The following is a 13,085-nucleotide window of genomic DNA, read 5'->3' as shown; positions in this document are numbered from 1 at the left end:
AAGTGGAGAGACGTTGTGATGGTCAGGGAGAAGTAGAGAGACGTTGTGATGGTCAGGGAGAAGTAGAGAGACGTTGTGATGGTCAGGGAGAAGTAGAGAGACGTTGTGATGGTCAGGGAGAAGTAGAGAGATGTTGTGATGGTCAGTGAGAAGTAGAGAGACGTTGTGATGGTCAGGGAGAAGTGGAGAGACGTTGTGATGGTCAGGGAGAAGTAGAGAGACGTTGTGATGGTCAGGGAGAAGTGGAGAGACGTTGTGATGGTCAGGGAGAAGTAGAGAGACAGACGTTGTGATGGTCAGGGAGAAGTGGAGAGACGTTGTGATGGTCAGGGAGAAGTGTAGAGACGTTGTGATGGTCAGGGAGAAGTGGAGAGACGTTGTGAAGGTCAGGGAGAAGTAGAGAGACGTTGTGATGGTCAGGGAGAAGTAGAGAGACGTTGTGATGGTCAGGGAGAAGTGGAGAGACGTTGTGATGGTCAGGGAGAAGTAGAGAGACAGACGTTGTGATGGTCAGGGAGAAGTAGAGAGACGTTGTGATGGTCAGGGAGAAGTAGAGAGACGTTGTGATGGTCAGGGAGAAGTAGAGAGACAGACGTTGTGATGGTCAGGGAGAAGTAGAGAGACGTTGTGATGGTCAGGGAGAAGTAGAGAGACGTTGTGATGGTCAGGGAGAAGTAGAGAGACAGACGTTGTGATGGTCAGGGAGAAGTAGAGAGACAGACGTTGTGATGGTCAGGGAGAAGTAGAGAGACGTTGTGATGGTCAGGGAGAAGTGGAGAGACGTTGTGATGGTCAGGGAGAAGTGGAGAGACGTTGTGATGGTCAGTGAGAAGTAGAGAGACGTTGTGATGGTCAGGGAGAAGTAGAGAGACGTTGTGATGGTCAGGGAGAAGTGGAGAGACGTTGTGATGGTCAGGGAGAAGTGGAGAGACGTTGTGATGGTCAGGGAGAAGTAGAGAGACGTTGTGATGGTCAGGGAGAAGTAGAGAGACGTTGTGATGGTCAGGGAGAAGTGGAGAGACGTTGTGATGGTCAGGGAGAAGTGGAGAGACGTTGTGATGGTCAGGGAGAAGTGGAGAGACGTTGTGATGGTCAGTGAGAAGTAGAGAGACGTTGTGATGGTCAGGGAGAAGTGGAGAGACGTTGTGATGGTCAGGGAGAAGTAGAGAGACGTTGTGATGGTCAGGGAGAAGTGGAGAGACGTTGTGATGGTCAGGGAGAAGTAGAGAGACGTTGTGATGGTCAGGGAGAAGTAGAGAGACGTTGTGATGGTCAGGGAGAAGTGGAGAGACGTTGTGATGGTCAGTGAGAAGTAGAGAGACGTTGTGATGGTCAGGGAGAAGTGTAGAGACGTTGTGATGGTCAGGGAGAAGTGGAGAGACGTTGTGATGGTCAGGGAGAAGTAGAGAGACGTTGTGATGGTCAGGGAGAAGTGGAGAGACGTTGTGATGGTCAGGGAGAAGTAGAGAGACGTTGTGATGGTCAGGGAGAAGTAGAGAGACGTTGTGATGGTCAGGGAGAAGTGGAGAGACGTTGTGATGGTCAGTGAGAAGTAGAGAGACGTTGTGATGGTCAGGGAGAAGTGTAGAGACGTTGTGATGGTCAGGGAGAAGTAGAGAGATGTTGTGATGGTCAGGGAGAAGTGGAGAGACGTTGTGATGGTCAGGGAGAAGTGGAGAGACGTTGTGATGGTCAGGGAGAAGTAGAGAGACGTTGTGATGGTCAGGGAGAAGTGGAGAGACGTTGTGATGGTCAGGGAGAAGTAGAGAGACGTTGTGATGGTCAGGGAGAAGTAGAGAGACGTTGTGATGGTCAGGGAGAAGTGGAGAGACGTTGTGATGGTCAGTGAGAAGTAGAGAGACGTTGTGATGGTCAGGGAGAAGTGTAGAGACGTTGTGATGGTCAGGGAGAAGTAGAGAGATGTTGTGATGGTCAGGGAGAAGTGGAGAGACGTTGTGATGGTCAGGGAGAAGTAGAGAGACGTTGTGATGGTCAGGGAGAAGTAGAGAGACGTTGTGATGGTCAGGGAGAAGTGGAGAGACGTTGTGATGGTCAGGGAGAAGTAGAGAGACGTTGTGATGGTCAGGGAGAAGTGGAGAGACGTTGTGATGGTCAGGGAGAAGTAGAGAGACGTTGTGATGGTCAGGGAGAAGTGGAGAGACGTTGTGATGGTCAGGGAGAAGTGGAGAGACGTTGTGATGGTCAGGGAGAAGTAGAGAGACGTTGTGATGGTCAGGGAGAAGTAGAGAGACGTTGTGATGGTCAGGGAGAAGTGGAGAGACGTTGTGATGGTCAGGGAGAAGTGGAGAGACGTTGTGATGGTCAGGGAGAAGTAGAGAGACGTTGTGATGGTCAGGGATAAGTGGAGAGACGTTGTGATGGTCAGGGAGAAGTAGAGAGACGTTGTGATGGTCAGGGAGAAGTAGAGAGACGTTGTGATGGTCAGGGAGAAGTGGAGAGACGTTGTGATGGTCAGTGAGAAGTAGAGAGACGTTGTGATGGTCAGGGAGAAGTGTAGAGACGTTGTGATGGTCAGGGAGAAGTGGAGAGACGTTGTGATGGTCAGGGAGAAGTAGAGAGACGTTGTGATGGTCAGGGAGAAGTGGAGAGACGTTGTGATGGTCAGGGAGAAGTAGAGAGACGTTGTGATGGTCAGGGAGAAGTAGAGAGACGTTGTGATGGTCAGGGAGAAGTGGAGAGACGTTGTGATGGTCAGGGAGAAGTAGAGAGACGTTGTGATGGTCAGGGAGAAGTGGAGAGACGTTGTGATGGTCAGTGAGAAGTAGAGAGACGTTGTGATGGTCAGGGAGAAGTGTAGAGACGTTGTGATGGTCAGGGAGAAGTGGAGAGACGTTGTGATGGTCAGGGAGAAGTAGAGAGACGTTGTGATGGTCAGGGAGAAGTGGAGAGACGTTGTGATGGTCAGGGAGAAGTAGAGAGACGTTGTGATGGTCAGTGAGAAGTAGAGAGACGTTGTGATGGTCAGGGAGAAGTGTAGAGACGTTGTGATGGTCAGGGAGAAGTAGAGAGATGTTGTGATGGTCAGGGAGAAGTGGAGAGACGTTGTGATGGTCAGGGAGAAGTAGAGAGACGTTGTGATGGTCAGGGAGAAGTAGAGAGACGTTGTGATGGTCAGGGAGAAGTGGAGAGACGTTGTGATGGTCAGGGAGAAGTAGAGAGACGTTGTGATGGTCAGGGAGAAGTGGAGAGACGTTGTGATGGTCAGGGAGAAGTAGAGAGACGTTGTGATGGTCAGGGAGAAGTGGAGAGACGTTGTGATGGTCAGGGAGAAGTGGAGAGACGTTGTGATGGTCAGGGAGAAGTAGAGAGACGTTGTGATGGTCAGGGAGAAGTAGAGAGACGTTGTGATGGTCAGGGAGAAGTGGAGAGACGTTGTGATGGTCAGGGAGAAGTGGAGAGACGTTGTGATGGTCAGGGAGAAGTAGAGAGACGTTGTGATGGTCAGGGAGAAGTGGAGAGACGTTGTGATGGTCAGGGAGAAGTAGAGAGACGTTGTGATGGTCAGGGAGAAGTGGAGAGACGTTGTGATGGTCAGGGAGAAGTAGAGAGACGTTGTGATGGTCAGGGAGAAGTGGAGAGACGTTGTGATGGTCAGGGAGAAGTGGAGAGACGTTGTGATGGTCAGGGAGAAGTAGAGAGACGTTGTGATGGTCAGGGAGAAGTAGAGAGACGTTGTGATGGTCAGGGAGAAGTGGAGAGACGTTGTGATGGTCAGGGAGAAGTGGAGAGACGTTGTGATGGTCAGGGAGAAGTAGAGAGAGGTTGTGATGGTCAGGGAGAAGTAGAGAGACGTTGTGATGGTCAGGGAGAAGTAGAGAGACGTTGTGATGGTCAGGGAGAAGTAGAGAGACGTTGTGATGGTCAGGGAGAAGTGGAGAGACGTTGTGATGGTCAGTGAGAAGTGGAGAGACGTTGTGATGGTCAGGGAGAAGTAGAGAGACGTTGTGATGGTCAGGGAGAAGTAGAGAGACAGACGTTGTGATGGTCAGGGAGAAGTAGAGAGACGTTGTGATGGTCAGGGAGAAGTAGAGAGACAGACGTTGTGATGGTCAGGGAGAAGTAGAGAGACAGACGTTGTGATGGTCAGGGAGAAGTAGAGAGACGTTGTGATGGTCAGGGAGAAGTAGAGAGACGTTGTGATGGTCAGGGAGAAGTAGAGAGACGTTGTGATGGTCAGGGAGAAGTAGAGAGACAGACGTTGTGATGGTCAGGGAGAAGTAGAGAGACGTTGTGATGGTCAGGGAGAAGTAGAGAGACGTTGTGATGGTCAGGGAGAAGTAGAGAGACGTTGTGATGGTCAGGGAGAAGTGGAGAGACGTTGTGATGGTCAGGGAGAAGTGGAGAGACGTTGTGATGGTCAGGGAGAAGTAGAGAGACAGACGTTGTGATGGTCAGGGAGAAGTAGAGAGACGTTGTGATGGTCAGGGAGAAGTAGAGAGACGTTGTGATGGTCAGGGAGAAGTAGAGAGACGTTGTGATGGTCAGGGAGAAGTAGAGAGACGTTGTGATGGTCAGGGAGAAGTAGAGAGACGTTGTGATGGTCAGGGAGAAGTAGAGAGACGTTGTGATGGTCAGGGAGAAGTAGAGAGACAGACGTTGTGATGGTCAGGGAGAAGTAGAGAGACGTTGTGATGGTCAGGGAGAAGTAGAGAGACGTTGTGATGGTCAGGGAGAAGTAGAGAGACGTTGTGATGGTCAGGGAGAAGTAGAGAGACAGACGTTGTGATGGTCAGGGAGAAGTAGAGAGACGTTGTGATGGTCAGGGAGAAGTAGAGAGACGTTGTGATGGTCAGGGAGAAGTAGAGAGACGTTGTGATGGTCAGGGAGAAGTAGAGAGACGTTGTGATGGTCAGGGAGAAGTAGAGAGACGTTGTGATGGTCAGGGAGAAGTAGAGAGACAGACGTTGTGATGGTCAGGGAGAAGTAGAGAGACGTTGTGATGGTCAGGGAGAAGTAGAGAGACAGACGTTGTGATGGTCAGGGAGAAGTAGAGAGACGTTGTGATGGTCAGGGAGAAGTAGAGAGACGTTGTGATGGTCAGGGAGAAGTAGAGAGACGTTGTGATGGTCAGGGAGAAGTAGAGAGACAGACGTTGTGATGGTCAGGGAGAAGTAGAGAGACGTTGTGATGGTCAGGGAGAAGTAGAGAGATGTTGTGATGGTCAGGGAGAAGTGGAGAGACGTTGTGATGGTCAGGGAGAAGTAGAGAGACGTTGTGATGGTCAGGGAGAAGTAGAGAGACGTTGTGATGGTCAGGGAGAAGTAGAGAGACGTTGTGATGGTCAGGGAGAAGTAGAGAGACATTGTGATGGTCAGGGAGAAGTAGAGAGACGTTGTGATGGTCAGGGAGAAGTAGAGAGACGTTGTGATGGTCAGGGAGAAGTGGAGAGACGTTGTGATGGTCAGGGAGAAGTGGAGAGACGTTGTGATGGTCAGGGAGAAGTGGAGAGACGTTGTGAAGGTCAGGGAGAAGTAGAGAGACGTTGTGATGGTCAGGGAGAAGTAGACAGACGTTGTGATGGTCAGGGAGAAGTGGAGAGACGTTGTGATGGTCAGGGAGAAGTGGAGAGACGTTGTGATGGTCAGGGAGAAGGGAGAGACGTTGTGATGGTCAGGGAGAAGTAGAGAGACGTTGTGATGGTCAGGGAGAAGTAGAGAGACATTGTGATGGTCAGGGAGAAGTGGCGAGACGTTGTGATGGTCAGGGAGAAGTAGAGAGACGTTGTGATGGTCAGGGAGAAGTGGAGAGACGTTGTGATGGTCAGGGAGAAGTGGAGAGACGTTGTGAAGGTCAGGGAGAAGTAGAGAGACGTTGTGAAGGTCAGGGAGAAGTAGAGAGACGTTGTGATGGTCAGGGAGAAGTAGAGAGACGTTGTGATGGTCAGGGAGAAGTAGACAGACGTTGTGATGGTCAGGGAGAAGTGGAGAGAGGTTGTGATGGTCAGGGAGAAGTGGAGAGATGTTGTGATGGTCAGGGAGAAGTAGAGAGATGTTGTGATGGTCAGGGAGAAGTAGAGAGATGTTGTGATGGTCAGGGAGAAGTAGAGAGACGTTGTGATGGTCAGGGAGAAGTAGAGAGACAGACGTTGTGATGGTCAGGGAGAAGTAGAGAGACAGACGTTGTGATGGTCAGGGAGAAGTGGAGAGACGTTGTGATGGTCAGGGAGAAGTGGAGAGACATACGTTGTGTTGGTCAGGGAGAAGTGGAGAGACGTTGTGATGGTCAGGGAGAAGTGGAGAGACGTTGTGATGGTCAGGGAGAAGTGGAGAGAGGTTGTGATGGTCAGGGAGAAGTGGAGAGACGTTGTGATGGTCAGGGAGAAGTAGAGAGAGAGAGGTGGTGATGGTCAGGGAGAAGTGGAGAGACGTTGTGATGGTCAGGGAGAAGTGGAGAGACGTTGTGATGGTCAGGGAGAAGTGGTGTGTGTATGTGTGTGTACCTGAGAAGGCCAGTAGAACCAGCAGTAGACAGGTTAGCAGGCTGACAACAGGGACGAGGATGAGGAGGGAGAAGTGGAGAGACGTTGTGATGGTCAGGGAGAAGTGGTGTGTGTATGTGTGTGTACCTGAGAAGGCCAGTAGAACCAGCAGTAGACAGGTTAGCAGGCTGACAACAGGGACGAGGATGAGGAGGGAGAAGTGGAGAGACGTTGTGATGGTCAGGGAGAAGTAGAGAGACATTGTGATGGTCAGGGAGAAGTGGAGAGACGTTGTGATGGTCAGGGAGAAGTGGAGAGACGTTGTGATGGTCAGGGAGATGTGGTGTGTGTATGTGTGTGTACCTGAGAAGGCCAGTAGAACCAGCAGTAGACAGGTTAGCAGGCTGACAACAGGGACGAGGATGAGGAGGAGAAGACGAATATAGTTCTTTGTCGAGGTCCTCTTCTGAGGACACACTTCACCCATGGTCATGTCCTCATCAGCAACCTACACACACACAATGATAGAGGGGAGATAGAGAAACCAGACAGATGGAGAGAGAGGGGAGACAGAGAAACCAGACAGAAGGAGAGAGGGGAGACAGAGAAACCAGACGGAAGGAGAGAGGGGAGACAGAGAAACCAGACAGAAGGAGAGAGAGGGGAGACAGAGAACCAGACAGGAGGAGAGAGAGGGGAGACAGAGAAACCAGACAGAAGGAGAGAGAGGGGAGACAGAGAAACCAGACAGGAGGAGAGAGGGGAGACAGAGAAACCAGACAGAAGGAGAGAGAGGGGAGACAGAGAACCAGACAGGATGAGAGAGAGGGGAGACAGAGAAACCAGACAGAAGGAGAGAGAGGGGAGACAGAGAAACCAGACAGAAGGAGAGAGAGGGGAGACAGAGAAACCAGACAGAAGTAGTGAGGGGAGACAGAGCAACCAGACAGGAGGAGAGAGAGGGGAGACAGAGAACCAGACAGAAGGAGAGAGGGGAGACAGAGAAACCAGACAGAAGGAGAGAGAGGGGAGACAGAGAAACCAGACAGAAGGAGAGGGAGGGGAGACAGAGAAACCAGACGGAAGGAGTGAGGGGAGACAGAGCAACCAGACAGAAGGAGAGAGAGGGGAGACAGAGAACCAGACATAAGGAGTGAGGGGAGACAGAGAAACCAGACAGAAGGAGAGAGAGGGGAGACAGAGAAACCAGACAGAAGTAAGACAGTTATAGTAATAGTTAGATAGGTCAGCAGTACTATAACTAATAGTTAGATAGGTCAGCAGTACTATAACTAGTAGTTAGATAGGTCAGCAGTACTATAACTAATAGTTAGATAGGTCAGCAGTACTATAACTAATAGTTAGATAGGTCAGCAGTACTATAACTAATAGTTAGATAGGTCAGCAGTACTATAACTAGTAGTTAGATAGGTCAGCAGTACTATAACTAGTAGTTAGATAGGTCAGCAGTACTATAACTAGTAGTTAGATAGGTCAGCAGTACTATAACTAATAGTTAGATAGGTCAGCAGTACTATAACTAATAGTTAGATAGGTCAGCAGTACTATAACTAGTAGTTAGATAGGTCAGCAGTACTATAACTAGTAGTTAGATAGGTCAGCAGTACTATAACTAGTAGTTAGATAGGTCAGCAGTACTATAACTAATAGTTAGATAGGTCAGTAGTACTATAACTATTAGTTAGATAGGTCAGCAGTACTATATCTAATAGTTAGATAGGTCAGCAGTACTATAACTAGTAGTTAGATAGGTCAGCAGTACTATAACTATTAGTTAGATAGGTCAGCAGTACTATAACTAATAGTTAGATAGGTCAGCAGTACTATAACTATTAGTTAGATAGGTCAGCAGTACTATAACTAATAGTTAGATAGGTCAGCAGTACTATAACTAATAGTTAGATAGGTCAGCAGTACTATAACTAATAGTTAGATAGGTCAGCAGTATTATAATAGTTAGATAGGTCAGCAGTATTATAACTAATAGTTAGATAGGTCAGCAGTACTATAACTATTAGTTAGATAGGTCAGCAGTACTATAACTAATAGTTAGATAGGTCAGCAGTACTATAATAGTTAGATAGGTCAGCAGTACTATAACTAATAGTTAGATAGGTCAGCAGTACTATAACTATTAGTTAGATAGGTCAGCAGTACTATAACTATTAGTTAGATAGGTCAGCAGTAATATAACTAATAGTTAGATAGGTCAGCAGTACTATAACTAGTAGTTAGATAGGTCAGCAGTATTATAACTAATAGTTAGATAGGTCAGCAGTATTATAATAGTTAGATAGGTCAGCAGTATTATAACTAATAGTTAGATAGGTCAGCAGTACTATAACTAATAGTTAGATAGGTCAGCAGTACTATAACTATTAGTTAGATAGGTCAGCAGTACTATAACTAATAGTTAGATAGGTCAGCAGTACTATAACTAGTAGTTAGATAGGTCAGCAGTATTATAACTAGTAGTTAGATAGGTCAGCAGTACTATAACTAATAGTTAGATAGGTCAGCAGTAATATAACTAATAGTTAGATAGGTCAGCAGTAATATAACTAGTAGTTAGATAGGTCAGCAGTACTATAATAGTTAGATAGGTCAGCAGTACTATAACTAATAGTTAGATAGGTCAGCAGTACTATAACTATTAGTTAGATAGGTCAGCAGTAATATAACTAGTAGTTAGATAGGTCAGCAGTATTATAATAGTTAGATAGGTCAGCAGTACTATAACTAACAGTTAGATAGGTCAGCAGTACTATAACTAATAGTTAGATAGGTCAGCAGTACTATAACTAGTAGTTAGATAGGTCAGCAGTATTATAACTAGTAGTTAGATAGGTCAGCAGTACTATAACTAATAGTTAGATAGGTCAGCAGTAATATAACTAATAGTTAGATAGGTCAGCAGTAATATAACTAATAGTTAGATAGGTCAGCAGTAATATAACTAATAGTTAGATAGGTCAGCAGTATTATAATAGTTAGATAGGTCAGCAGTATTATAACTAGTAGTTAGATAGGTCAGCAGTACTATAACTAGTAGTTCGATAGGTCAGCAGTATTATAATAGTTAGATAGGTCAGCAGTACTATAACTAATAGTTAGATAGGTCAGCAGTACTATAACTAGTAGTTAGATAGGTCAGCAGTACTATAACTAGTAGTTAGATAGGTCAGCAGTATTATAATAGTTAGATAGGTCAGCAGTACTATAACTAACAGTTAGATAGGTCAGCAGTACTATAACTAATAGTTAGATAGGTCAGCAGTACTATAACTAGTAGTTAGATAGGTCAGCAGTACTATAACTAACAGTTAGATAGGTCAGCAGTACTATAACTAATAGTTAGATAGGTCAGCAGTAATATAACTAATAGTTAGATAGGTCAGCAGTAATATAACTAGTAGTTAGATAGGTCAGCAGTAATATAACTATTAGTTGGATAGGTCAGCAGTACTATAACTAGTAGTTAGATAGGTCAGCAGTATAATAATAGTTAGATAGGTCAGCAGTACTATAACTAATAGTTAGATAGGTCAGCAGTATTATAACAGTTAGATAGGTCAGCAGTATTATAACAGTTAGATAGGTCAGGAGTACTATAACTAATAGTTAGATAGGTCAGCAGTACTATAACTAATAGTTAGATAGGTCAGCAGTATTATAACAGTTAGATAGGTCAGCAATACTATAACTAATAGTTAGATAGGTCAGCAGTATTATAACTAATAGTTAGATAGGTCAGCAGTACTATAACTAATAGTTAGATAGGTCAGCAGTACTATAACTAGTAGTTAGATAGGTCAGCAGTACTATAACTAATAGTTAGATAGGTCAGCAGTACTATAACTAACAGTTAGATAGGTCAGCAGTACTATAACTAGTAGTTAGATAGGTCAGCAGTACTATAACTAATAGTTAGATAGGTCAGCAGTACTATAACTAGGAGTTAGATAGGTCAGCAGTACTATAACTAATAGTTAGATAGGTCAGCAGTACTATAACTAGTAGTTAGATAGGTCAGCAGTACTATAACTAGTAGTTAGATAGGTCAGCAGTACTATAACTAGTAGTTAGATAGGTCAGCAGTACTATAACTAGTAGTTAGATAGGTCAGCAGTACTATAATAGTTAGATAGGTCAGCAGTACTATAATAGTTAGATAGGTCAGCAGTACTATAACTAGTAGTTAGATAGGTCAGCAGTACTATAACTAATAGTTAGATAGGTCAGCAGTACTATAATAGTTAGATAGGTCAGCAGTACTATAACTAGTAGTTAGATAGGTCAGCAATACTATAACTAGTAGTTAGATAGGTCAGCAGTACTATAACTAGTAGTTAGATAGTCTCATGCTTTGTTTGGTTGAATATTGTTTTAAATGTCCCTGAGTTAACCCATACCTCTAGCCTAGTTGGTTGTTAGAAGAGACTTTCAGACGCTCATCTCAAAATTCACAATAATGACTTTACCAGGAGTGGGAGACACAGGACATTACCGCTTCTAGGTTTGGCGACAAATGACAGAGCCATACAAACTATTTATATAGCTCTTCTCTCTACAAGGTCCTAGTGCATAACAGTGCGCAAAGAACGCCGTCCGTCTTTTCCCGAAAATAAATTAATATTACATAGTTATTCACTCCTAGCGCGTCATCAATTAGCTTACCACCTCACATATACTAAACTGTCACCTCTTCTGTTCACATTGGACTGGCCGTTCCAGAGTTGACAATTTCGCTCTGACCCAAGTGGATGTAACGGAAAATAACGGCATATGATACTGTGGTGGTCGGGGGAATCCTTTCCTTCCAGGTAAATTACGAGGGGGATGAGGTCTCCGGTGCCCGTTTTTTCCACCAACGGAAGCAGCACTAGGACTAAGCGTCATCTCTAGCCCTTATGTGTGTGTGTGTGTGTGTGTGTGTGTGTGTGTGTGTGGAGGGGGGAGGGGGGGGGGGTATTTTTATCCGCGAGGTATTTTTCGCTTCAGACTTTCCGTTCAGCCAGCCGCACAGCCGCGTGCCCCCGGTGCAGGACCAGGGAATCTGAACTCTCCACTCAAGAGAAAGACGGTTATTTTTAGAGAGAGAGGGGGGAGAGAGAAAGTGTGATTGTGTTTCTGTCTCCCACACATGGAAACGCGACGTGCCCGGTGCGTCGCTCGAGGAGAAGGGGAGACGGTTTCACACCTCGTGCGCTTTAAATAGGAGCCGCGCAGCTGGCGCACGTACCTGCGGGCCAGTTAACCGATCAGACCGGAAGAGATCCGTTGGATTAAATAATCTCCCGGTGGGAACTAACCGAATCAGACAGAGGGAATGTGGACCAGCCGTCTGAATGTGGGCATTCTGCCTATAGAAGTTGTGTTTGTGTGTGTTGTTTCTGGCTAAAGTTTCTCAAGAGATATTCTCACTACAATTTAACAACAGCTAAAATGTTTATATGGAGGCGTGGACTATTTCTGAATTAAATATAATATTTATCATAGGACTAAAGTCATTAGGCTTACAGAACCATTACAGATGCAGGAGAACAAGAAGAAAAACATCTCTAATAGCCTCTAAAATATTAAAGAGAGCAGAGGAGCGATAGGAGGACTGTGAAAGGGAGAGAGGAGGTAAAACATGTAGAAAGGAGAAGTGAGTTTCTTACCTCAGTGCCGCTGAAGGTGACGTGCGGGACCGCGATGTCTCGAGATGGTAACATGATGCCTGCCTCTTTACCCTCACCTCACACTCATCTCTGTCCCGTACGGTAGACGGTAAATCTCCAGTAGCCTAGTGCTGCTCTGGGAGACTCCAGGGGAAAGACTCCAGGCAGAACCTCTACCGCCCTATCATTACCCAGACTCCTCCCACTAACACACACACACTCCCTCTCTCTCCCCCCCTGACTCTTACTCCCTCCCCCCTGACTCTCTCTCTTCCCCTGACTCTGACTCCCCCCTGACTCTCTCTTTCCCTGACTCTCTCTCTCCCTGACTCTCTCTCCCCGACTCTCTCTCTCCCTGACTCTCTCTCCCCGACTCTCTCTTTCCCTGACTCTCTCTCCCCCTGACTCTCTCTTTCCCTGACTCTCTCTTTCCCTGACTCTCTCTCTCCCTGACTCTCTCTCTCCCTGACTCTCTCTCTTTCCCTGACTCTCTCTCTTTCCCTGACTCTTACTCCCCCCTGACTCTCTCTCTCCCTGACTCTCTCTCCCCCTGACTCTCTTTCCCTGACTCTTACTCCCCCGACTACCCCCCCCCCCCCCCCCCCGACTCGCTCTCTCTCCCTGACTCATACTCCCCCCTAACTCTCTCTCCCCGACTCTCTCTCTCTTCAACCTTCAACACTCCTGCTCCTGTTTCCTTAGATTCGGAGAAACTTTCACACAGATTTGACTTCATCAACATTATTATAATTGACCGAGACGGCTGGCAGGGACGTCCGCCCTCAGAGTGAGAGACCAGGTAAAGATACCCAGACGGTCAGACCAGGACACATGCACCATGACCCTGTGTGTCGGTGGTGTGTCAGTGTGTGTGTGTGAGAGTGTCGGTGTGTGTGTGTGTGTGTGTATGTGCCGGTGGTGTGTGTGTGTGTGTGTGTCGGTGGTGTGTGTGTGGGTCGGTG

The 13,085-nt window shown here is 46.6% G+C and overlaps 1 protein-coding gene across 1 annotated transcript in view; it reads right to left on the bottom strand.

Moving 5' to 3' along the window:
• Window positions 1-12,309, bottom strand: part of LOC139379261 (atrial natriuretic peptide-converting enzyme-like) — a 91,808-nt gene extending 79,499 nt beyond the window's left edge. The window contains exons 1-2 of the mRNA XM_071122059.1: window positions 12,124-12,309; window positions 6,803-6,947 (exon numbers count right to left, since the gene is read on the bottom strand). Coding sequence (XP_070978160.1) covers window positions 6,803-6,947; window positions 12,124-12,177 — 199 coding nt within the window. The 5' untranslated portion in view covers window positions 12,178-12,309. The remainder of the gene's footprint in view (window positions 1-6,802; window positions 6,948-12,123) is intronic.
• Window positions 12,310-13,085: the final 776 nt, after the last annotated feature.

Source organism: Oncorhynchus clarkii, chromosome 21, assembly GCF_045791955.1.
Source record: "Oncorhynchus clarkii lewisi isolate Uvic-CL-2024 chromosome 21, UVic_Ocla_1.0, whole genome shotgun sequence".
Taxonomy (NCBI): Eukaryota; Metazoa; Chordata; class Actinopteri; order Salmoniformes; family Salmonidae; genus Oncorhynchus; species Oncorhynchus clarkii.
This window is presented reverse-complemented; position numbering and strand designations above follow the sequence as displayed.